Source organism: Puntigrus tetrazona, chromosome 22 (genome assembly GCF_018831695.1).
Source record: "Puntigrus tetrazona isolate hp1 chromosome 22, ASM1883169v1, whole genome shotgun sequence".
Classification (NCBI taxonomy): domain Eukaryota; kingdom Metazoa; phylum Chordata; class Actinopteri; order Cypriniformes; family Cyprinidae; genus Puntigrus; species Puntigrus tetrazona.
In genome coordinates this window covers 2,013,699-2,039,878 of record NC_056720.1, presented here as the reverse complement: position 1 = coordinate 2,039,878, position 26,180 = coordinate 2,013,699, and the positions used below count along the sequence as shown (strand labels likewise).

At 37.4% G+C, this 26,180-nt stretch overlaps 2 protein-coding genes across 2 annotated transcripts in view; both read right to left on the bottom strand.

The window, feature by feature from the left end:
* LOC122327909 (NACHT, LRR and PYD domains-containing protein 3-like) overlaps positions 1 to 26,180 on the bottom strand; it is an 88,298-nt gene that overhangs the window by 13,213 nt on the left and 48,905 nt on the right. The window contains 2 exon segments of the mRNA XM_043223579.1: positions 981 to 1,151; positions 2,741 to 2,910. Of these exon segments, the coding sequence (XP_043079514.1) occupies positions 981 to 1,151; positions 2,741 to 2,910 (341 nt within the window).
* On the bottom strand, positions 4,289 to 26,087 carry LOC122327925 (NLR family CARD domain-containing protein 3-like). Its single transcript, XM_043223612.1, has 6 exons — positions 26,029 to 26,087; positions 9,051 to 9,155; positions 7,027 to 7,131; positions 6,682 to 6,766; positions 6,337 to 6,532; positions 4,289 to 6,114 (listed from the first exon to the last, which is right to left on the bottom strand). Exons 1-6 carry the CDS (start codon positions 26,058 to 26,060, stop codon positions 4,289 to 4,291), a joined length of 2,349 nt encoding a protein of 782 aa, XP_043079547.1. The 5' UTR covers positions 26,061 to 26,087.

Below are 26,180 nucleotides of genomic sequence, written 5' to 3'. Positions count from 1 at the left end.
GTTCTCCAATGTGACCTACTTTGTTAATTGTCTAGTTTGTCATCAGCTGTGTCTTGTTAGTTTAGTCAATTCATGTGTGTATTTAAGTTCCAGTTTGATTCAGTTTTTATCATCGGTTTTCATCTTTAATGTATGTGTTTTTTTCCTCCTGCCTACCAGCCTGTAAATATCTTGTTTCTTTTGTTCATAGAAGATTACAACTGTTTAAGTTGATTTTTCCTCATTAAGTGTTTTCTCTCGCAATCCACCACCGTGACACAAATACACAGTATGGAAACACTTTACAATAAGCTTGAACAATACATTAATTACAGTATTTATTAATATTTGACAATGTTAGTTAATAGAGCTATTCACTGGTAGGTGATGTTGATTCACAGTGCATTAACCCAGTTTTCATTACATTGTTTTTTTCGTACCGTTTTGTTTTAAATTTGAGTCTTGTTTTATTTCTCTTATTTCAGATTTTTTGTTCTACTCTTTACAGCACTTTGGTCAGCTTTGGCTGTTTTTAAATGTGTTTTACAAACAAATATGTGTAAGTATTGTACTGTATTTGAATAATATGCAAAAAGGCCAATTATAGCAGTGGGAGTTTGAATATCTTGAATGTGGTCTTATAAAAACTGACTGTTCTGCCGATAAGGTCTAAACCCAGATTGCTTTTTATGTATAAATATTGCTAATATTAAGAGGTGCATCACAGAGATAATCATTAAATAATTAAAAAATGAAGTGCATGATTATATTAAACCTCAACAGGTCTGAAAGTCTTTCATTTAAATGATCCACATCAACAACAAAAAAAACTCAAAGTGGTTGAAAAACAAGAAAATGACAGTTTAGAAATGCCCTAACAAAAGACCACTCTGAAACCATATTGAAATGCTGTGGTAGGAACTGAAATGTAGAGTTCATAGAACTAAAGTCTATAAATTTCACTGAGCTGAAACAGTACTAGGGATTATCACAGAACTTACCTCAGTATCTTTAATGTACAATAAATATCCTTCAGTCCAGTGCAGAGCAGCTTCACTCCTGAATCCTGCAGATTATTATTGTTCATGTTCAGCTCTTTCAGACTGGAATCTGATTCAAGAACTGAAGCCAGAGCTGAACAGCTTTTGTCTGTTAAACCACAATCATTTAGCCTACAGGAGAAATAAATCAAATCACAGAGTTAAATACATGAAATATAGTTATTAAATACAAAAATGCAAAATTAATTGGTATAAATTACATAAACCATAAATATACTGTATATTTATCAGAGTTTTAGTGATTCAAATTTTCTTGATAAAACAGCTGGATAAAGCTTTATAGCGAGGAGTTGGACTCAAATGAGAATTACAATAGACTGCTGTAACATACCTAATCATGTGAAATGTGTTGAATTACAAATTTATATGTGAAGGGTTTGATCTCAGAGCTGAAGACAGAGCTTTATAACCTTCTTCACTGATACTGCAGTCTGAGAGTCTAAAAAAGGTTTTTATCATATTCAAGTTATATAATTAATATTACTGCAAAAAAGGTTTAATAGCTTTCTCCTTCTAGTTAGAGAAGAATGGAAAAAAGTCACCATCTGACAGGAGCATGACTTTTTTTTTTAAAGATTATTACAGTAATGTTTTCATTTTGATCAGAAGAGAATGTCGCCATTAAAACCAAACAATAGTTCATTACATTGACCTGAGTTTCTCCAAAGTGCATTCTGTATATTCTAAAGTGTTCTGGAGTTTTTCTTCCAAATGATGCAAGTATAAAATATAAAATTGAAATGCCATAACATAAGTCCACTCTTAAAGCACATTGAAATTCTGAGGTAGGAACTGAAATATAGAGTTCATGCTGGAATTAAACCTTTAGGTGCTAGGTTTTCAAAAGCTTGTGGCTTGAAAGGGCTTAAAGATAGAGATCTACTGTAAATTAAAAAAATGTTGGGAATGGTCGAAAGTTTGTGTGGGTTGTAAATATACTAATGTAATTTGCCTGTTATGAAGTCATCAGGGGATGGTCCATCCCGAGTTTCATAACATTCATAATATTCAGGATATTTGAATTGAAGTTCAGAATGTTTTATCCTCATTCCAAATTAGCAGACAATAGAAAACAGACAATAAAACAGAAGTGCTAATTTATTATATTAAATAATGGTAAAACCCATATGAATAGTAGTATACTTTATGATTAGTTAATTAGTAATAAGTACAAAATAATAAATATTATATAAGGAAAATAATAGCTATATATATATATATATATATATATATATATATATATATATATATATATATATATATATATATATATATATAATGGATGTTTGAACTTATAGGCATGCTATTTTTAATCTTCATTCCAAAAAGATTGATGAAATAATAGATAGTTATACCGAGGCCTGTCCCACCAGAGCTAGTGCTGTTTACAGAAATATTTCTTATGTTTTCTCAAACACTTTGCATAGGATCATGATGATCATCTAGAATCAAAATACTATATGTCTGCCATTTAGCATTTGGGAATACAAATAAAATATTGCACCATATTCATCATAGAAACTGAAGTCTATTTTAACAAGTATGAGGTCTTGTTGCAATTCTCTGCTTAGAGGATTAAAGCCTATCAAATACACTAAGCTCAAGCAGTTCTGTCCTCAATTATTTGGCACATTATCTAGGTCCATGTTAAAAGATGTATGTGAGTTCTAATTAAACCTAGAGATTGTCACAGAACTTACCTCAGTATCTCTAATTTACAATTAATATCCTTCAGTCCAGTGCAGAGCAGCTTCACTCCTGAATCCTGTAGATTATTATTGTTCATGTTCAGCTCTTTCAGACTGGAATCTGATTCAAGAACTGAAGCCAGAGCTGAACAGCTTTTGTCTGTTAAACCACAATCATTTAGCCTACAAGAGAAATAAAACAAATCACAGAGTTAGATACATGTAATATATAAATAAAAAAAAAAATTAATTAAAACCAATTATTAAACTTTATTATATATATAACACTCACACAGTCTTATGCAAAAGTCTAAGCTCCCCTTGATAAATAACAGATTTTGGTGATTTTGTTAATTGAAAAGATGTTAACAGTCTCACTTGGAAATGTAGAAAATATACAAGATTTTCAGCAAAAATTGATGCACAGTTACTTATTGTGCCATAAATTGAACAAATAAAACCAAATCATAAAATCATTAATTTAGTTTATAACAGTTTAATAAATTAAAAAAATACATTATACAGTAAATACAGTGGGTACAGAAAGTATTCAGACTTCCTTAAATTTTTTACTCTTTTTACTTTAAAATTTGTTATATTGCAGCCATTTGTTTTAATTTATTTCAGTTAATTGTTTTCCTCAATGTACACACAGCACCCCATATTGACAGAAAAAAAACAGAATTTTTGACATTTTTGCAGATTTAGTAAAAATGAAAAACTGAAATATCACATGGTCCTAAGTATTCAAACCAAGTATAAACTCAGTATTAAGTATAAGCACCCTTTTGATCTAATACAGCCATGAGTCTTTTTGGGAAAGATGCAACAGGTTTTTCACACTGGATTTGGGGATCCTCTGCCATTCCTCCTTGCAGTCGTCCTGTCCCTGCAGCTATAAGTGTCACAGCAAAGGGTCTGAATACTTAGGACCATGTGATATTTCAGGGTTTATTTTATAAAGTCAACAATTCTGTGATTTTCCGTCAATATGGGGTGCTGTGTGTACACTAACGAGGGATAAATTACCTTAAATAATTGTAGCAAATAGCTGCAATATATCAAAGGGTTAAAAATTTAAGGGGGTCTGACTACTTACTACCCACTGTGTATGTATGTATATATTATATTTTTTTGAGAGAGAGAGAGAGAGAGAGAGAGAGAGAGAGAGATTCAAAATTCCTACATAAAATACTTTGTTTCAAAATGCTGCTCTATTATCTTAATGAGTGTCTTGGTGGAGAGCCTGGAGGTTAATCACTTTTGCATTGAGGTTATGCAAGAGTATATCTCCTTTATAGCAGAAATTTGAGAAGCTGAACTGCATATTGGAATATAAATGACTGCCATTTTAAAAAGAAAATAATAGTAATAATTATATTAATATTAGTCATTATAATAAAAAGTTGAACAAAATGTGTTATGATTTAACCCTAAAAGAGATATATACTTGTAATTGGCATATGGTTAATAATGACTATATAATCAGGGGTGTCTAAATATGATGTTTCAATGTAGATAAATGCAATTTTAAAATGAAAGCAAAATAGGATAAATTACTTACAGAGCTCTTTTGGAGGTTTTGATGACTGCTGATAACCTAATGAGACACTCGTCTGATTTCTTGAATTTCTGAAGATCAAACTCCTCCAGCTCCTCCTCTGATGTCAACAACACAAAGACCAAAGCAGACCACTGGGCAGGTGAAAGGTCAGCAGATGAGAGACTTCCTTTGTTAAGGTGGTTCTGAATCTCTTTCACCAGAGTTTGGTCGTTCAGTTCATTCAGACAGTAGAACAGATTGATGGATCTCTCTGGAGACAGATTAGCTTCAAATTTCTGCTTGATGTACTCAACTATTTCTTTTTTGCTCTGGTCATTTCTATTTTTCTGTGTCAACAGACCCTGTAAGAGTCTCTGATTGGACTGGACTGACAAACCAAGGAGGAATCGAAGAAAAAGATCTCGGTGTCCATTATCACTCTCTAGAGCCTTGTCCACTGCAGTCTTGAGGAAATCAATTTCACTTGTGTTTTCTTGTGTAGAGTCTTGATCAAACACACTTTTTTTGTTGAGGTCCAGAAACAGATGAGCATAAAGAGCTGCAATAAACTCTTGAATGCTCAAGTGAATGAAGCAGTACATGGTACCAAGAACGATCCCTGTTTCCTCCTTAAAGATCTGGGTACACATGCCTGAGTACACTGATGCCTTATAGACGTCAATACCACATGCTTCCAGATCTGTGTCATAGAAGACCACATTGTTTCTTTCCAGCTGATCAAATGCCAGTTTCCCCAGTGAAAAGATGGCATCTTTATCCCAGGAAACATCTGGTGTGTGTTCTCCATCATACTTTCTTCTGCTCTGCTGGATCTGAAATCTAAGAAAGTGTGTGTACATTTGTGTCAGAGTCTTAGGAGTGTCTTCAGTATTTGACTCCTGTAATGTTTTAGAGGCATCTTCAGACTCATTAATTTTCATGACATTTTTTCTTTTCTCTTCTAAAATGTTCTGGAGAACTGTGGCAGAAATCCAGCAGAAGACTGGGATGTGGCACATGATAAAGAGACTCTTTGATTGTTTAACATGATCAATGATTTCTTTGGCCTGATTCTGATCTGTGAATCTTTTTCTGAAGTACTCCTCCTTTTGTGCATCATTGAATCCTCGTATCTCTGTGAGCAGCCCAATACATTCAGGAGGAATCTTACTGGCAGCTGCTGGTCTGGTGGTGATCCAGATGAGAGCAGAAGGAAGCAGATTTCCCTTGATGAGGTTTGTTAGGAGAACATCCAGAGAGGCTGCTGATGAAACATCACACAATATCTCATTATCCTTAAAGTTTAGAGGAAGTCGACATTCATCCAATCCATCAAGAATGAACAGGACTTTAAACTGATTTCTTCTCGTAAGCTTCAGTCCTTTTGTCTCTGGGAAAAACTGAGATAAAAGGGCCATCAAACTTAGTTTTTCTTTCTCCTTTAAGTTCATCTCTCTGAATGGAAGAGGAAACACGAAGCTGATATCTTGATTTTCTTTTCCTTCGGCCCAATCCAGAACAAACTTCTGCACAGAGACTGATTTTCCGATACCAGCGACTCCTTTTGTCAGTACAGTTCTGATCTGCTCGTCTTGTTCAGATTCTTCAAACAAATTTTTGCACTCAATCTGTTTCTCTTGTGATTCATGACGTCTGGAAGCAACTTCAATCTGTCTGACCTCATGTTCAGTATTGACCTGTTCACTACAACCCTGAGTGATATAGAGATCTGTGTAGATGTTCTTCAGAAGTGTAGAGTCTCCTTGCTTTGTGATTCCTTCAAACACACACTTATACTTCTTCTTTAGGCTACACTTTAGCTGATGAATGAAGATCAGCTCATCTGAACACAGAAAAAAAGTACACATATTGTTTAGTGTCTGGGTTTGTTATATACAGAACAGAATGTGGAAGTCTAAAGGAAGTCTGTCATTGGAAGAGACAGGGCAGGTTATGAACACATAATAAGAGAGGCATATGAACAGCTTCCTCCGAGTTATAACAGTGACTGTGGAAGAGAAAAGAGATTGATGCAATGCTGGAAACAGCGAACATTGTCTCTTACCTTCTAGAGTATCAGCAGCTCTATCTTGCTTCATCTCTCTCAGGAAGTAGAGCGTGAGATCAAGAGCTGCTTCTCTGTTACTGCATCTATTCTCATTAAAATCCTCCACAAATTGTTGCTTGTTCTCTTTCTGTAATATTTTCTTGAACATTTCCAGCTCATTTTTTAGAAATGTGATTATTTTCTTCTCAAGATTCTACAAAGAAATCCAAACAAAAAAACTGAGACAAAAGAACAAAACTGAAGAGGATCCACATCCATATTTGGTCCAAATCATAAAATCAGTGATTCAAAATATAAAAAAAATGTTTGTTACAAACATTTATGAAAACTTTTTTTTTCTACCTGAAAGATTCCTAGGAGGTTGTCTGTGATTTTTTTGTGATTCCTGTTAATCTGGATGTCTGAAGTTAATGTTTCATATCGAACACTGTTAAAATAGTGAAAAGTAAGAAAAGGACTGTTTCATAAAACAAGCACAAGTACAAATGTTATATTTTCTGTCCTTTAAGGTAGAAAACTAATGACAAAAAAATTGTTATACAGGTTTCTTCAGTCTTACTTAAAACAGTTTAATGCTGTAAATGGTACATTAATAGATGATGTATGCCTCCTTGTGACCAATTTATATCACAAATATCCCAGAGGAGAACTGATCTAGTGCCACATAATAGAAAACACATGGAATACCTTTGAGTATTTGATGCACTTTCTTTACTGAATTCCGGTGGATGATCTTTTGACCGGTCACTTTTCACAGATGCAAAGCTGGACACATGAGAGCTTGATCTTACACTGATAGCACAAAGAAGAGAGAGAGGAAAAAACATTTTACAATTAACATTCTTCAATTTAACATTCTTCAATCTCATTTGAAAGGGTTTAATGATCAGTAATATTAATTCAGAAATGGTCATTTCTGTCGGAAAATGTATACTTTCATGTTTGATCACAAGATGCATTTTCCTCAGTGATTTAATTCTCTGTAGTGTCTGTTTGTGTGACTAAATTACTGTGAAGCACTAGACATAGTTCAATGAAGGAAGCTTTCATTGTGTAATTGTCTATGCTATTAAAAGGGTTTTAGAGTCTTTCCAGATTTATACATTTGACTATTTATTATAAAATGTAAGACTCACTCTAGAAAAGCTAATTCTTCTGTCAGACACTTGAACTTGAAGTAAAAGTGCCTTGAAAAACGTGCTGATCTAAAAGATGAGATGGTCTAGCCAGTCTGCGCATCATTTCACTTTCAAAACTAGTTACGAAATACAAGTTTCATGAGAAAAAAAAAATCTTTCTTGTCAATATTTGTGTGTGTCGTGGTCAGTTGTGGATGCATGTATGTCAAGTTATATATCCTAATTATGACTTGGTGCAAAAAAAAAATAAATTAAAAATAAAAATCACATTTTATCTTTAAAAGGACGTCTTGTGTCTGAATTGCACCTTAAACAGCATTCTCACAATCAGAGAGTGTATATAAATGATGGTAATGACATTTTGTGCATACCATTTGGTTGCATTGTCATGAAATTAAAATATATACTCTGGGACACTCTTGGTTATCTTGATACTTAAAGAGGTTTAACTGACAACGTTGTGAGTTGGTAACAGGATGATAAATGGAATATCTTGCATATGATATCGTGGTTACGTTACCTATTGGCAAGTCATGAAATTACCAAAAAACACTAATACGTTACGTAACTGTTACATTGTGCATTAGCTGGGTGTTGTCAGGGCATGACATAAACTTTTAGCCACTGTGGCTAGTGTTTATTAATTTTTACTGATCACAATTTTCTTGTTGGGAAATTACATTTTATATGACTTATTTCTGCATACAAATATTTCCAAGTGATTTGACCTATTTAAAGGGCATTTTACCTAATTGTATTAAATGCATGCATAATCTTTCATAAATGATTACTTTTTTTAATAATTACACTGAATGTTACTAATCATATTACCAAATGTTACTAGTTATCAGTCATATGAATTCAGCATCTACATTTGCCAGTAAGTGGCAGCAAGTGACAAGTTCAATTAATGAGTCATTGAAGCCTTCAGATGATTCATTCAGATGACTGATTCACTCAAGAATGAAGAAAGAGCCTGAATGGCCCACTGATTCATTGACTCAAATGATTCAAACTTCAAAAATGCTAATCATTCATTAACAAAACACCTCTGCTCTTACTGTTCTGCTGTGATCTTTGTTTGGAATTATTTTTATTAACCAAATTCAGCAAAAACTGTTGACAATACATGCTTTTAAATTCAATTTCAAATATTGAACTATAATGTATATTCACTACTCATTTGTGTTTGCAATCATGGTTCACAGGATCTTCCTCTCTTGATCATGTTTTTAACTGAGCTATATGTTATACATATAAAACAAGCTTATATTTAATTACAATTTTCTCTACGTGCAGCTGTGTTCATTTGTTTAGATTTCTCCATGAGATTCCCTCACATAGACAAGCTTATTATTTGCCATTTATATGCACAGAAGTCAAAACTATTGTCATCTAAATTTCAGTGCAGTTAGATCAGTTTTAATCAGATTCTCTTCTTTTACTTGGCCCTTCAGTGGTTAGTGGGAGTGACTGTATTACCCGCCAAAGCTAAAAATCCCCCCACATTTGTTGGGCTGGTAGGTGTTGATGTCAAGCCCTGGATGTTGTAATACAATCCAAATGAAATACCTTTCAGTAGCTGGTGGTGTCTCCTCACTGAATACCGGTGGATCACCTTTTGACCGGTCGCTCTTCACAGACACAGAGCTGGACACATAAGAGCTTGATCTTACACTGATAACACAAAGAAGAGTTTTTTTTTTTTTACTTTAATACAATATATTAAAAAAAAAATGAAAGAAAAGATAAAAAGTCCACTTCCATCAAAGTAGAGTTCAAGCTCTCTTCTGTCACAGCAGCATCTACAAGTAACACACAAGCTTCATTTCTATCATAGTGTCTCTGGAGTATTCAGCTACGTCTCAGTCATCTTCTCTCATCTTCCTCATTTATATCTTCTCTAGTAAAAGTGGCACTGAGCCCAGCTTCAACACTCACACATATCCTTTCATTCAGAAGTAGCAAAAAATGGGATAAAATACACCACAGTAGTGCATGGGTTTGAGCGAATTACAAACCTGTTTTTAATCAAAGTGAACATTTAATAAATAAATACAGAACTCTGTTGAGCAACAATGCAATCTTTATTATTTTACTTTTAATGTTGTTTTAAAGCAAGACAGAAATTGAGTTCTGATAAATTTAAAACAAAAAGTCTTCCTACACCTTATAATACCCACAAGAGGAATCTATATTAACCAAGAAAAACAGCAGAAGACAATCACTGAGAGCAAACCAAAGAGCCAAACAAGTGTCACAGAGAGAAGACTTCTTAAATTTAAACGAAGCCTGGGTCTGAATATTACATTTACATTAAACACTAAGCAGATAACACACATCAGACTACAACTATCTGGGTTTGAACATCACATCCACAGGAAACTTTAACCATGCTGTGACAGAACTGAGAAATTAAGCACACAGGACCTTCTACGCCATAAAACACAAATGTCTGATAAAATCCCATTGAAATTTAGCTGAAAGTATTAGAATCAGTAAACAAACACAACAACAGAATAAAATGTGAGGCTAAAGTGAGTACAGTATGTCAGAGTATCTGTACATTGTCAGGTGACTAGTGACTGACAGACAGGGAACGTCTTGGTTACATATCTAAGCCTCGTTCCCTGATGGAGGGAATGGAGACGTTATGTCGTGACGACAGACTGGGGTCTTGCTTGGAGCCCTTATTAGCTCTGATTTATCAGGAGTCATGGTGTTAGTTTTCATTGCTATGCTGATGATACTCAGCTCTATATTTCAGCGCAGCCTGGTCATACACACCAAATTGAGAATCTAACAGAATGCATAGTCGATATAAAAAGCTGGATGATGAGTAACTTCTTAATGTTAAATTCTGAAAAAACAGAGGTGCTAATAATTGGACCTAAAAACCCCACATATAATAATCTAGAACACAGTCTATCACTTGATGGCTGCTCTGTTAATTCTTCATCATCAGTTAGGAACCTAGGTGTGCTGTTTGACCGCAATCTTTCCTTTGAAAATCATGTTTCTAGCATCTGTAAAACTGCGTTTTTCCATCTTAAAAATATATCTAAATTACGACCTATGCTTTCAACCTCTAATGCAGAGATATTAATTCATGCGTTTATGACCTCAAGGTTAGATTATTGCAATGCTTTATTGGGTGGTTGTTCTGCATGCTTAATAAACAAACTTCAGCTTGTCCAAAACGCAGCAGCCAGAGTCCTTAATAGAACTAGGAAGTATGATCACATTAGCCCGGTTCTGTCAACACTGCACTGGCTCCCTATCAAACATCGAATAGATTTTAAAATCTTATTACTTACCTATAAAGCCCTGAATGGTTTAGCTCCTCAATACTTGAGCGAGCTCTTATCACATTATAGTCCTGCACATCCGCTGCGTTCTCAAAACTCTGGCCATCTGATAATACCTAGAATATCAAAATCAACTGCGGGCGGCAGATCCTTTTCCTATCTAGCACCTAAACTCTGGAACAATCTCCCTAACTCTGTTTGGAAAGCAGACACACTCTGCCAGTTTAAATCTAGATTAAAGACACATCTTTTTAACTTAGCCTACACATAACACGCCTATTATTATTCAAATCCGTTAAAGGATTTTTAGGCTGCATTACTTAGATTTGCTGGAACCGGGAACACTACTCCTAAAATACGATGTGCTTGTGACATCGTAAAAAGAATGGCATCTACGCTAATATTAGTCCTGTCTCTTTCTCAATCTGTTTTCAGTTGTATCCAGACTAGATGGTGGATCAGCACCCAGAGATTATGTTCATCAGCGACCAGAACACCTAGATGCGCCCCGTGGACCAATCACCAGATCCTGATGCACATACACACACACACACTAAGTCATTTACACTACCTGACACAGCAGCGTTTAAAATTGAACTGGAAGTTAAGTGCTGGGCGTCCGGTCAGAGGAGAACTGACCCCAACTGAGTCTGGTTTCTCCCAAGGTTTTTTTTTCTCCATTCTGTATGCATGGGGTTTTGTTTCCTTGCCGCTGTCGCCTCTGGCTTGCTTGGTTGGGGACACTTAACTTCTAGTGATTATCGTTGAATTGACTACAGAGACCGTCTCTGCATTTAATAAGAAATTGGTCACTCTCGTCATTATACATCCCTGTCATTATACTGTATAGTGCTTTGATGCAACCTGTGTTGTTAAAAGCGCTATATAAATAAAAATGATTGATTGATTGATAAGAGAAAACGCCAATAAAATTTGGTCACTCCCCTTCACATGGGTATAAATAGGCAACAAGTGTAACCACTCGTCAGGTTTTACTGAGGAGCCCAAGGTCATAACTTGTCCATTCCTCCATGAGGAAATGAGGATTACATACGTAACCAAGTCATTCCCTGTCTGTCGGTCACTACGAGTTATGTCGTGATGACAGACCGGGGTCCATATGGAAAATGCCACAACCTGAACCCCATCCCAACCAACAGCACTACAAATGCTGACAGGCCACAGCATGTCAGGCTAATGCTATGCAATGTCATAATCTTTACAACGCCTCAGAGCAAATGTACTGACCAAAGGTTAGTGCATTGCTGCTGGAGAGGCCAAACCTTTGTACCTGAGATAGAAATTCTTGTGAAACACCCAGGGAAATCGCTGAACAAACAGGGACGCCAGTGATTGTGTCAAACCGCCACACAAACAGTTCCTTTTCCAGCTTTTTCCGCTAGCAAAAGTGCCAGTACAGCAACCATGCAGCACTGGGCTCCCAAGCAAAATCTGCAACACCTGTGGCCTATTTATACCCGTGTGATGGGGAGTAGCTCATGATTAGTTAACCACTTGCCAAATTTCATAGTGACTGACAGATAGGGAGCACTTATTCCATTATGGAGGGAACGGAGACGTTACATTTTTATAATTAAACTCTAAAAATCTAATTTGCTTATCTGTTAAAAATGTCTTAATAACACTAAATAACACAAATAACTAACTAAATAACACAATTTTCTCGGTCAGCGCATTCCAAAAAAACATGGGTTGATAAAGGACTGATAATGATGAATGATTAATTTGATCCTAACATCTACAGAAACATCTTTGTGAGGAAAAATGATTCTGTAGCATAATAAACATCTATTATTATGTATTATGATCTATTAGACTTCATAACCACACACAATCTGAGATAAGTCAAATCTTATTTTTACCAAACTGCTGTAAATCTGATCACATCTACATATTTGTCACCAAGCCAGCAGAGGGAGACCTGACCTCTGGGTGATCTGCATTCACTCCCTCTGCGACAACTTCCTGTTCCAGGACTATAAAGTCTGCAGCAAGCCACTCACCTGCAGGTTGCGTTTGTTTCGCCTGTTCTATTGTTGTTTCCCGAGTTTCCTTAGTCTTAGTTCTCTTGGTTTTGACCCTGCCTGTCTTTAGATTCTGTGATTGTTTGCTGCCTGACCCGACCTTTCGCCTGTTCTTGGATTTTGTATTTGCCTCGCCTCTTATACATCTGTTTGCCCTGTTTGACGCCTGCCTGTTTTGACCATGCCTTACTTTAATAAAAGCCTGCATATGTATCCGCACGCCTCAGGCCCCTCATTCGTGACAATATTACTTCTTGAAAAACATCTTCACCAAGACAAAAGGTAAAAAATATAAACAATTCTGACTCAATTTGGCACCAAGATCTGTTTTACAACCTTATTGAAAGTGGCACAGGAGGTAAAACCTATGCTCTCATTAAATCAATATACACAGAACATAATTATGGTGTCATTATCATCACCAAATGTACAAGGTATCTTTCCCAGGAGTGTGGAGTGAGAGAGGAGCTGCTGAAGAACAACATTATTTAACATTTACATCAATGAATGGTCAGCCGCTGCCTCACTCAACACAACTCACAGATCAGATGATCTGCTTCTGTCTCCTTCTCAACATGGTTTACAGCAGAACCTGGAGCTGCTGGAGCTTCTGTAAATCTGTCTAATCTCTCACCTTATTATTATTTTACTAGTACGTAATATACTTATATTAGTAATTCATTTATCACTACATGATATTTTCTCTGTTATGTGGCACAATATTGTTTTTAAGATTGCTGACACTACGCAGAGAGAGGTACAAAGTTTAAAGGTTGCTATGTCACGTGGCTATACGACAAATTTATATCAGCACCTGAAACAACAGAGAAAAATATAATGAATGCATGACATTGAAAACTCAGATTAGTACAGAAACAGCTGAAGGAAACAAGAAACAAGCTGTTATACGAACAAAACAAAACATAAGTACATGTCTCACGTACGAGATATCATATGATAAGTCTATGAAAATGTTTAAAATATCTTATTTTTGTAAAAATGTGTATGGTTTTATTTAATTTAGCTATAGTTTTGAGAAAATAAGTTTACATTAATCCAAATGTTATTTCATTTTGTAAAAATAATAAAATAATACACATTTCAGCATTATCATGAATCTGTGTGTGAATTTTCCTTTAACCCATTAATTTGACTCAATACCATTTATTATAATCACAATTGCATATTGCAATATGAAACGTTTTGCGAATCATGCAGCCTGTCACGTCTTTGGACTTTAGACTTTTTATTGTTTTTTCGTGTGCCATGTGTTCTGTGTGACCTTCAGCCATGTCTCTTTTGTCCGTTTGAAGAGGATTAAAACTTAGTTTATTTTATAAAGTTTATTTATTCTCGTTGAGGGCTCCTTCACGCTAAGCCACACCGTGATACAGCCCTATAATTAGACATATTCATTTAAATATTCCTGCATAGTAAACATTTAAACTTTTTTTACCAGTGACAATCTAAAAACATTGATAACATTTGTTTTTCTAATCCTTTGACACAACAATAGAGAGAAACACTGCTTGTTGAAAAGTGTAGTTTTTTTTCTCTCTGAAAGCAGACTCTTACCTCGGTTTCTTTGAGAGACTCATCTCTTTCTTCTTTTCTCTGAGATCTTTGTGTCACTGAAGATCATCAGATGTTCCTCATGTCCTGAACAGGACCCTGTGTCTCTGAGATCAAGATCATGAGAGTTCAGAGGAATACAAGATGAAGATTATAAAAATAACTAGTGCTGAATGATTGCGATTTACCAAACAAAAAAAAAAAAAAAAATATATATATATATATAAATATATATATACTGTTGTGTAATTGCTGTCATAATCTCCTTAGATCAACGCATGTCTTTATTTAAATTAAAAGTACATTACATTTTGCTCAAGTTTATCTCCTGTTTAAAAGGAGGAAAAGGTTCGTTTTGATCACAGAATACTTTCGGATTCGCGTTGTGCAATAAAAAAGGGTAGATTAAAAATTGTGTATTCTAAGAAGCCCGTTCTTCTAAATAAGCATAATAATGAAAGTACTCAAACTTACTCGCAGTAGTTGAGACGATGTTATTTTGGAGAAACAGAATTCAGAAGTCTTTAAAACACTTTCGGTTTTGTGATCGCTGTTAAGCACACACCTGTACAAGAATGTGATGCACAGACACACCTGCTTTCTCTTTCTTCTTTTAACAGCAGATCACAAACTACATCAGTACTCTAGCGCTACCTGCTGTTACTCAATATTCTCTCTCTCCTGCAGATAATACCCATCTTCCCAGTCACCTCGCTCTTATACATTTGTGAACTTTAAATGGTTTGTTGAATAATGTCAGACAGATCATACAAAATAATCCAAATCAAACATATGAAAGATAATGATTATTATATAAAATAAATATATAGTCCTTTTTTATATGAAAAATAAGAATTATTTTTTATTACAGCAAGCTTATGAATTCAGATTGAATTATTTCTTTCAGTTAACCTGTAGTTTATGATGAATATTTATTAATAATTTAAATGTAATGCATGATCCCAGGAGCCCCTGCGCTCACCCTCATCTCATCTTCTGGTGCTCACCATGGTTTTGCCTGGCACCTTCGCGGGTGGAGGATCCCTCACCTTGTCGGCAAACCTTAGAGTCCTGGACTCCACATCGGCCCATTGGCTACCCCTTGGCTCCTAGCTCCCTCCTCTCCGCTGTGGCCCATCAGTCCACCAGCACCGCCAGGCTCTATCGTTCCTCCGGCTCTGCCTTGGTCTGTCGTCGACCATCTGTCGCCTAGGCTTGCTTCCGGCTTGCGACTGTTCGGACGCTCTTGCTTACTGCTCCGCGCTTTGCTTCTTTTTATCTACTTTTATCTACTTTTTTTTCTGATTTTACTAAGTTTTAACTTCAGCATATAGCACAGTGCTCAAACAACACATATTTGGCAAAAACTTTCGGGACTGCAATAATAGCTACTACGAAGAACTAGATTATCTGCCTCCCACTGCTAGCAGCTTACATTCCGGAGACGGGAAAACACAGCTTCCTATCTTTAACAAACAAGAAAGAAAATGCCTCTTCTGGAATCTACTTGCTGCACAAACTGCCACAGACTGCTACAAAGGATTGTGGCTCTTGAAACGAAGTTACTTGCTGGACTCCCAAAACAAGCAGATCACACAGCAGATCATCACGGACCCCCTCAGCCCACAGCCGGTGAGTCCTGTGAATCGAATCAATCTCGACAGTATACAAATGTAGCGGATCAAGCTAAAGCTGATCAACACACAAATCAGTGGCAAAGACAGGGAGCGAGACCCAAAGGCACTCGAGACATCAGACTGTCACGAGTATCTCATATTGCCGCTGTGGCATCATCTACCCCAGACATGGCCATGAGAAGGCTTGGAAAAACTGGTATTTTACCACCCCCTGTACAGCTCGAGAACAGATTTGAATCTTTAACAAATTTGGGTGAGGAATCCCCGAAAGTGACTGAGCAGGAGTCATATCAGCCAGTAGCTAACACCGCTACAAACAGGCACTCAAGGTCGAGCAGACAGCGGCGTTCAGATCACAGAGCAGCCGAGCCCAGAACTCTGATAGTCGGAGACTCCATTATCAGAAACGTCAGGAGCAGAACGACAACAACATGCTGCTTTCCTCAAGCGACCGTCTCTGATGTAAACAAGGGACTTCAGAATGTTCTAATGAAGCACAAGACTGCAAAACGAGTCATCATCCATGTGGGGAAGAATGACATTCGTAAGGAGCAATCAGAACTCCTGAAGAGGGACTTCAGTGAACTTATCGAAACACTTCAAAAAGTTGAAGTCCAGTCGTTCATCAGTGGACCACTCCCAGCAAGGGGAACAAACATGTTTTCACGGTTGCTTGGACTGAATACTTGGCTACAAAGAACCTGCAGTCAAAAAGGAGTCAACTTCATCAACAACTTCAATCTGTTCTGGGGACACAGACAACTGTTTAAACTGGATGGCCTTCACCCAAACAAACTTGGTGCGAGAGTGTTAAAGGACAACATCTATTTTTCACTCCGTCATCCATCAGCAGAGTGTGCCAGTCCACTCAACATGAATGGCACACACACACCTGGACAAAGTATGGATGACGACAGGACTTCATATCAGCCTCAGAGTCATCATCTGGTCGACACATCCCACAAGGACACTGAAAACACCACAGAGCCACAACAAGCACTGTTTGTGGACACTATCACGGTTGAGCCCTGCCCGCAGAGCCCATCACAGACACAATGTGACGCACAACAACGGCTCCAGGACTCAGAGCCGAAGGACGACTCTCTGGTAATCAGCCAGGAAGCCAGGACAGCATAATTCTGCCACGGAAACACCAATGCTCTGTTTACCAGAGACATTATCCCTCTCTCAAGCATCGCCACTTCTCAGCTTCTCACAAAAAATGGAGGAATTGGTGGCTAAAACCAGACTCTCCCACTCCTTTGCTGCGAGCCCCCAGTTATCAACTACAAAACGGCGGGCACCACCACCTCCAAGGCCGCTGGGCCCAGCTCGCCCTCCTCCAGCGAGAGCTCTTCGGCCGCTGCGACAACGCCAGGCTATCCTTCCTCCATCTGCAGCTGGTAAAGCAAAAACAACTGATAACAGCTCTCAGTGATGTGTTTGGTCCCCGCAACTACAGCAAAAACTTTCAGGATGTTTAGAAAACAAGCGGGAACCCAGTGTTTCTCTCACTATCTCCGTCTTATTACAGGATAGAAAGTCTAAGGCCTTCTCAAGGCGTACAGCTGACAAATCTAATCTGCGGCCCATTAGACAACAAACTCAGACTGCTATAGAAACAAAAAGTACTACCATCAAGCTAGCATTATTAAATGTTCGATCACTAAAAACAAATCATTTGTGATCAATGATTTAATAATTACAAACAATCTAGATTTTATGTTTCTAAATGAAACATGGCTTGAAGAAAGCTGCAGTGCAACAGTGCTCAATGAAACAGCCCCTCCCAACTTCACTTATATGAATGTTTGCAGAGTTGACAAGAGAGGGGTGGGGTTACTGCTCTCTTTAAAGATGTCTTTCAGTGCAGACAAGTGTCATTTGGTCAGTACTTGTCATTTGAATATCTAGGGATTGTGTTGAAAGGTGCTCCACGCATCCTGTTTATCATTATTTACAGGCCTCCAAAATATTCTCTAGCCTTTGTTGAAGAGTTCACAGAATTGTTATCAATGATTTGTTCAGAATTTGACTGTTTTGTGATTGCAGGGGATTTTAATATCCACATAGAAAATGCAGAAATCAAAACTACAAAGAATTTGTAACTGTTTTAAACACTTTTGAGCTGATTCAGCATGTGCATGGACCTACACATCACCATGGGCACACGCTAGATTTACTCATCAGTAAGGGTTTACAGCTTTCGTCCATTGTTATCAAGGATGTAGCACTGTCTGATCACTTCTGTATTTTCTTTGATATATTGATCTCTGCTATCTGATGCATTAATGAGAACACAAGTGTGCTATTTATGAAGGCTGTTTCTTCAATGCCAAGCATTTCTGCCGACTGCGTTGATCTTCTCCTAGAGTCCTTTGACTCAAAAGTTAAGAATGTCATGGATGACATTGCACCTGTGAAAGTCAGTAAGAAGACTGGCAGACAAAAGTCATGTTGGAGAAAATCAACAGCAGTGCAGATAATGAAAAGGCAATGCAGAAAGGCTGAGCGGACGTGGCGGAAGACAAAACTTGAAATCCACTATAGCATCTATAAAGACAGCCTGCATGCTTTTAATGTGGAATTAGCCACAGCACGACAGATGTTTTTCTCAAACCTTATAAATAGTAACCTGAACAACACCCGCACTCTTTTTGCTACGGTTGAGAGTGTTGGAAACCTTTTTTAGCTTCTTTTAAGAAGAGACCAGGAGATTCTTGGTAAAGCAGGAGTTCGTTTTTTATTTCGTTGCTGTAGTCAACTGCAAGAAGTCTTCAAGAAATCTTTAAGAAAATCGTCAAGCAATCTCCAAGAAACAAATCTTCAAGAAATCTCCAAGAAACAAATCTAACTGAAACATGTTAGGTTGAAGTTTATATGTTTCAAAGGGGGAGGAGTACACAGAGGTGGAGACCAGTAAAACAAGAGTATGCAAATGCGATCAGAAACTTAGCCCAGGACAGGAACTTTCCCGATCCTTGATCTATTTAGCATCCAGGTGTCATTCAAATGCATAGGTGAAACAAAAGGCACAGTTGTACCTTAGAATTAGCATTCACACTTGATTTAGGACACCTACCAGATGCTCAAGAACTGAAAGACAAAAGATAACTGTCTCGGGGCTTGGGCTTCCTGCTCTTAGAATGTAAATCACAATACACATTCAGCATATACTGTTATATTGGAGTCTGTGTTTAACCTTTTATAAATTTGTAATACAACAATAAAACTGTTGGAAACTTTTTTTAGCTTCTTTTTAAGAAGAGACCAGGAGATTCTTGGTAAAGCAGGAGTTCGTTTTTTATTTCGTTGCTGTAGTCATCTGCAAGAAGTCTTCAAGAAATCTTTAAGAAAATCGTCAAGCAATCTCCAAGAAACAAATCTTCAAGAAATCTCCAAGAAACAAATCTAACTGAAACATGTTAGGTTGAAGTTTATATGTTTCAAAGGGGGAGGAGTACACAGAGGTGGAGACCAGTAAAACAAGAGTATGCAAATGCGATCAGAAACTTAGCCCAGGACAGGAACTTTCCCGATCCTTGATCTATTTAGCATCCAGGTGTCATTCAAATGCATAGGTGAAACAAAAGGCACAGTTGTACCTTAGAATTAGCATTCACACTTGATTTAGGACACCTACCAGATGCTCAAGAACTGAAAGACAAAAGATAACTGTCTCGGGGCTTGGGCTTCCTGCTCTTAGAATGTAAATCACAATACACATTCAGCATATACTGTTATATTGGAGTCTGTGTTTAACCTTTTATAAATTTGTAATACAACAAGAGACTGACCCACCCCCAGATTCCCAGTGAAATGCTTTCTGACAGCAAATGCAATGAGTTTGCCTCATTCTTTTCTGAGAAGATCGAAAATATCAGAAAGGCGATTAAAACATCAGATGATGTAGAGATATGTCAGATTCAACCACAATCTCAAAAAGGAGTCACTATGTGTGTTTTTGAAGCAATTGATAGCAAAACTTTGGAGGAAGTAGTACAGCACCTAAAATCCTCAACCTGCTGTCTTGACACACTTCCCACATCCTTTCTCAAAAGCGTGTTTGACTGTTTAAAAGCTGACATCTTAGAAGTGGTGAACACATCACTTCTTTCTGGGACTTTTCCAAACGCCCTGAAAACCGCGGTTGTTAAGCCCCTCCTGAAAAAGAGAAATCTTGATAACAGTATATTGAGTAACTATAGACCGATATCAAATCTTCGGTCATAGGCAAGATCATTGAAAAGGTAGTTCTGAATCAGCTGAACAGCTACTTGAACTCAAATGGTTATCTGGATAATTTTCAATCTGGTTTCAGACCGCACCACAGCACAGAGACAGCGTTGGTTAAGATAATAAATGATATTCACCTAAACTCTGATTCTGGTAAAATATCAGTGCTGGTACTACTAGATCTTAGTGCTGCGTTTGACACTGTCGATTATAACATTCTTCTAGACAGACTGGAAAACTGGGTCGGGCTTTCTGGAATGGCTCTAAACTGGTTCAGGTCATATTTAGAGGGGAGGGGTTATTATGTGAGTATAGGAGAGCATAAGTCTAAGTGGACGTTCATGACATGCAGAGTCCCACAAGGCTCAATTCTTGCGCCGCTCTTGTTTAGCCTGTATATGCTCCCACTAAGTCAAATAATGAGAAAGAATCAAATTGCCTATCACAGCTATGCTGCTGACGACATAGATTTACCTAGCTTTATCACCAAATGACTACAGCCCCATTGACTCACTCTGCCAATGCATTGATGAAATCAACAGTTGGATGTGCCAAAATTTTCTTCAGTTAAACAAGGAGAAAACTGAGGTCATTGCGTTTGGAAATAAAGATGAAGTTCACAAGGTGAATGCATACCTTGACTCAAGGGGTCAAACAACCAAAAGGCAAGTCAAGAATCTTGGTGTGATTCTAGAGACCGAACTTAGTTTCGGCTGTCATGTCAAAGCAGTGACTAAATCAGCGTACTACCACCTAAAAAATATTGCAAGAATCAGATGCTTTGTGCCCAGGCAAGACCTGGAGAAACTAGTCCATGCCTTCATCACCAGCAGGGTGGACTATTGTAATGGTCTCCTCACTGGCCTTCCCAAAAAGACCATCAGACAGTTGCAGCTCATCCAGAACGCTGCTGCCAGGATCCTGACTCGAACCAGAAAATCAGAGCACATCACACCAGTCCTCAGGTCCTTACACTGGCTTCCAGTGACATTTAGAATTGATTTTAAAGCACTTTTACTCGTTTATAAATCACTCAATGGACTAGGACCTAAATACATTGCAGATATGATCACTATTTATACACCTAACAGACCACTCAGATCACTAGGATCAAGTCAGTTAGAAATACCAAAGGTTCACACCAAACAAGGAGAATCTGCTTTTTAGTTATTATGCTGCTTGCATCTGGAACCAGCTTCCTGAAGAGATCAGATGTGCAGAAACATTAGTCACTTTTAAATCCAGACTCAAAACTCATCTGTTTAGATGTGCATTTACAGAATGAGCACTGTGCTGCGTCGAACTGTGCTACTTTGCTTCTTTTATTTTAAACTGTTTTAAATCAATCTCTTTTTGCTTTAAATTCAATTTATCTTAAATCAGTGTTTTTATTTTATTTTAATTTCTTTTATTGTTATTTAAATCTTGTAATTATTTTATTTCCTCTTTTGTAAAGCACTTTGAATTACCATTGTGTATGAAATGTGCTATATAAATAAACTTGCCTTGCCTTGCCTTGCCTTAGGCTCTCCAGCTCCTCTGTGTCACCCTGGCTCTTCGGCTCTGCTGCAGTAGGTTGGCCCCCTATGTTTCGACGATCATACATCCTCCATGGTTCCTCTCTCAGCTCCACATTGGATCTTCTGGGCTGCGCTCTGGATCTCATGGATCTCCTTCTGCTCCGGACTCCTCCTGTTTCTTCCCTGGCTCCTCCCTCTGTCGGTTCCTCCCTAGACTCCATTTGCCAACCCTCTCCTGGGGGCCTGTCCTCCACCAGAACCCTCGTCCCAAGTTCTGTTATCCCTGTTCTAAATTTTATTTTTTTCTTTTGATGTTACTTTAGGTGCAAGTGCGCTTTTGTTCTCTTTCCTGCTTTGTGTTAAACATCTTATCAACTTTTTATTTAATTCTAACACAAACCCTTTGAGATAAAGCCCACGCCTCATGCGCTCCGTACAGTTTTTTTTTTTTTGTTTGTTTAGTGCCAGGAGCGCTCCTAGGAGGGGGGCTATGTCACCAAGCCAGCAGAGAGATCCCTTACCTCTGGATGATCTGTGATCACTCCCTCTGCTGCTACTTCCTGTTTAAGACTATAAAATCTGAAGCAGGCCCCTCACCTGCAGGTTGCATTGATTGTTTGTTTGTTCCTAGTTAGCCTAGCCTTGCATTTCCCTTCTTATAGACTCTTTGGTTTTGACCCTGCCTGTTTTTGATTCTTTGATTGTTTGCTGCCTGACCCGACCTCTGCCTGTTTTTTGGATTCTGTTGTTGGCTTGCCTCTTATACTCCTGTTTGCTGTGTTTTGATGTCTGCCTGCTTTGACTATGCCTTCAGCCAATAAAAGTCTGCGAATGGATCCGCACGCCTCAGACACCTCATTCATTACAAACTGCTGTAGAGTATAATGATACTAACTGTAGTTTCTTCAGCTTGAATTGTGTGTTCATCAGTAGATCACTGAGGTCTTTCACTCCAGCATCTCTGAGTTTATTCACGCTCAGGTCCAGTTCTCTCAGGTGTGATGGGTTTGATTTCAGAGCTGAAGTCACAACAGAACAACCTTTTTCTGTCAAACCACAGCTGCTGTTTCTCAATTTTAATTTACCTAAACACATTTTAAAAGTACTTTGTGCAATAAACATCTTTTTTCCATTTATTGTACAATATGTTTGATTGAATGTGAGAAAAAAAAAATTATGGCAGCATTTAATTTGGTCCATAAAGAATTAATTATATTGCTGTGGTTTATTATTCCTGTGATTGACTGATTTTTCTGTTCCATTACCAGAGGAGAGAAGAGATTATGTTGTAAGGGAGAAGGAAAGTTATTTAGATGAAAAATCAGGAGAACACATTGATTAAAAACGCATTATGTGCATGGAGAGATAATTTCAGAACTGCAATATTCAATTAATCAATCAATCAATCATTTTAATTTATATAGCGCTTTTAACAACACAGGTTGCATCAAAGCACTGTACAGTATAATGACAGGGATGTATAATGACAGGGATGTATAATGACGAGAGTGACCAATTTCTTATTAAATGCAGAGATGGTCTCTGTAGTCAATTCAACGATAATCACTAGAAGTTAAGTGTCCCCAACCAAGCAAGCCAGAGGCGACAGCGGCAAGGAAACAAAACCCCATGCATACAGAATGGAGAAAAAAAAACCTTGGGAGAAACCAGACTCAGTTGGGGTCAATTCTCCTCTGACTGGACGCCCAGCACTTAACTTCCAGTTCAATTTTAAACGCAGCTGTGTCAGGTAGTGTAAATGACTTAGTGTGTGCGTGTGTGTGTGTGTGTGTGTGTGCATCAGGATCTGGTGATCGGTCCACGGGGCGCATCTAGGTGTTCTGGTCTCTGATGAACATAATCTCTGGGTGCTGATCGACCATCTAGTCTGGATACAAACTGTGAAAACAGATTGTGAAAGAGACAGGACTAATATTAGCGTAGATGCCATTCTTTTTACGATGTCACAAGTACATCGTATTGTAGTGTTCCCGGTTCCAGCAAATCTAAGTAATGCAGCCTAAAAATCCTTTAACGGATTTGAATAATAAAAGGTGTGTTGGTGTGTTATGTGTAGGCTAAGTTAAAAAGATGTGTCTTTAATCTAGATTTAAACTGGCAGAGTGTGTCTGCTTCCCGAACAGAGTTAGGGAGATTGTTCCAGAGTTTAGGTGCTAGATAGGAAAATGATCTGCCGCCTCGCAGTTGATTTTGATATTCTAGGTATTATCAAATGGTCAGAGTTTTGAGAACGCAGCGGACGTGCAGGACTATAATGTGATAAGAGCTCGCTCAAGTATTGAGAGCTAAACCATTCAGGGCTTTATAGGTAATTAATAAGATTTTAAAATCTATTCAATGTTTGATAGGGAGCCAGTGCAGTGTTGACAGAACCTGGCTAATATGATCATACTTCCTAGTTCTAGTAAGGACTCTGGCTGCTGCGTTTTGGACTAGCTGAAGTTTGTTTATTAAGCGTGCAGAACAACCACCCAATAAAGCATTACAATAATCTAACCTCGAGGTCATAAACGCATGAATTAATATTTCTGCATTAGAGGTTGAAAGCATAGGTCGTAATTTAGATATATTTTTAAGATGGAAAAACACAGTTTTACAGATGCTAGAAACATGATTTTCGAAGGAAAGATTGCGGTCAAACAGCACATGATGATGAAGAATTAACAGAGCAGCCATCAAGTGATAGGCTGTGTTCTAGATTATTATATGTGGGGTTTTTAGGTCCAATTATTAGCACCTCTGTTTTTTCAGAATTTAACATTAAGAAGTTACTCATCATCCAGCTTTTTATATCGACTATGCATTCTGTTAGATTCTCAATTTGGTGTGTATGACCAGGCTGAGCTGAAATATAGAGCTGAGTATCATCCCCATAGCAGTGAAAGCTAACACCATGACTCCTGATAATATCTCCCAGAGGTAACATGTACAGGTTGAAAAGTAACGGTCCTAGCACTGAGCCTTGAGGAACTCCATATTTCACTTGTGATTGATATGATACCTCCTCATTTCATGCCACAAACTGATAGCGGTCAGATAGGTATGATTTAAACCATGCTAAGGCGCTTCCTCTAATGCCAACATAGCTTTCTAGTCTATCCAAGAGAATGTTGTGATCGATAGTATTGAATGCTGCGCTAAGATCTAATAGCACTAATAATGAGATAAAACCACGATCAGATGATAAAAGCAGGTCATTAGTAACTCTAATGAAAGCAGTCTCAGTACTATGGTACGGTCTAAAACCTGATTGGCAATCCTCACAGACACCATTTTTTTCTAAAAAGGAATACAGTTGTGAGGATACTACCTTTTCTAGTATCTTTGACAGAAAAGGGAGATTAGAGATTGGTCTGTAATTTACTAAGTCTTTGGGATCAAGATGTGGTTTCTTAATGAGAGGTTTAACTACAGCCAGTTTGAAGGTTTTGGGAACATATCCTAATGACAATGATTAATTAATAATGTTCAAAGTAGGATCTATTACTTCTGGAAGCAGATCTTTTAATAGTTTAGATGGAACAGGGTCTAACATACATGTTGCTGGTTTAGATGATTTAACAAGTTTGTACAAGTCTTCTTCTCCTATAATAGAGAAAGAGTGTAATTTTTCCTCAGGAGATCTAAAGCTCACTATCTGATGTGAAACTGTAGTTGACGGCTGCATAGTTACAATTTTATCTCTGATGGTATCAATCTTAGAAGTAAAGAAATTCATGAACTCATTGCAGCTATACTCTTGGGGAAAATTAGCACCTGTTGATGCTTTATTTTTTGTTAATTTAGTTACTGTACTGAATAAATACCGGGGGTTGTGTTTGTTTTCTTCTAAAAGGGATGAAAAATAATCAGATCTTGCAATTTTAATGCTTTTCTGTATGACAGCATACTCTCCCGCCAGGCAATATGAAATACTTCTAATTTGGTTTTCTCCACCTGCGCTCCATTTTCCGGGCTGCTCTCTTTAGGGTGCGTGTGTTGTCATTATACCATGGAGTCAGATTGTTTTCTTTTATCTTTTTTAAGTGCAAAGGAGCAACTGTATCTAAAGTGCTAGAAAAAAGAGAGTGCATAGTTTCTGTTATATCATCAAGTTTTTGCGTCAATATTCCATAAAAAATAACTCAGCTTCTATTTCATGGGGATTTTAATCAAAGTAAACAATAATCATTAGTCATACAGTAACTGCTATAAAGTACAGTGATACTAACTTTAGTTTCTCCAGCTTGAATTGTGTGTTCATCAGTAGATCACTGAGATGTTTTACTTCAGAGTCTCTGAGTTCATTTCGCTCAGGTTCAGTTATCTCAGGTGTAATGAGTTTGATTTCAGACCTGTCACAGCAGAAAAACCTTCATCTGTC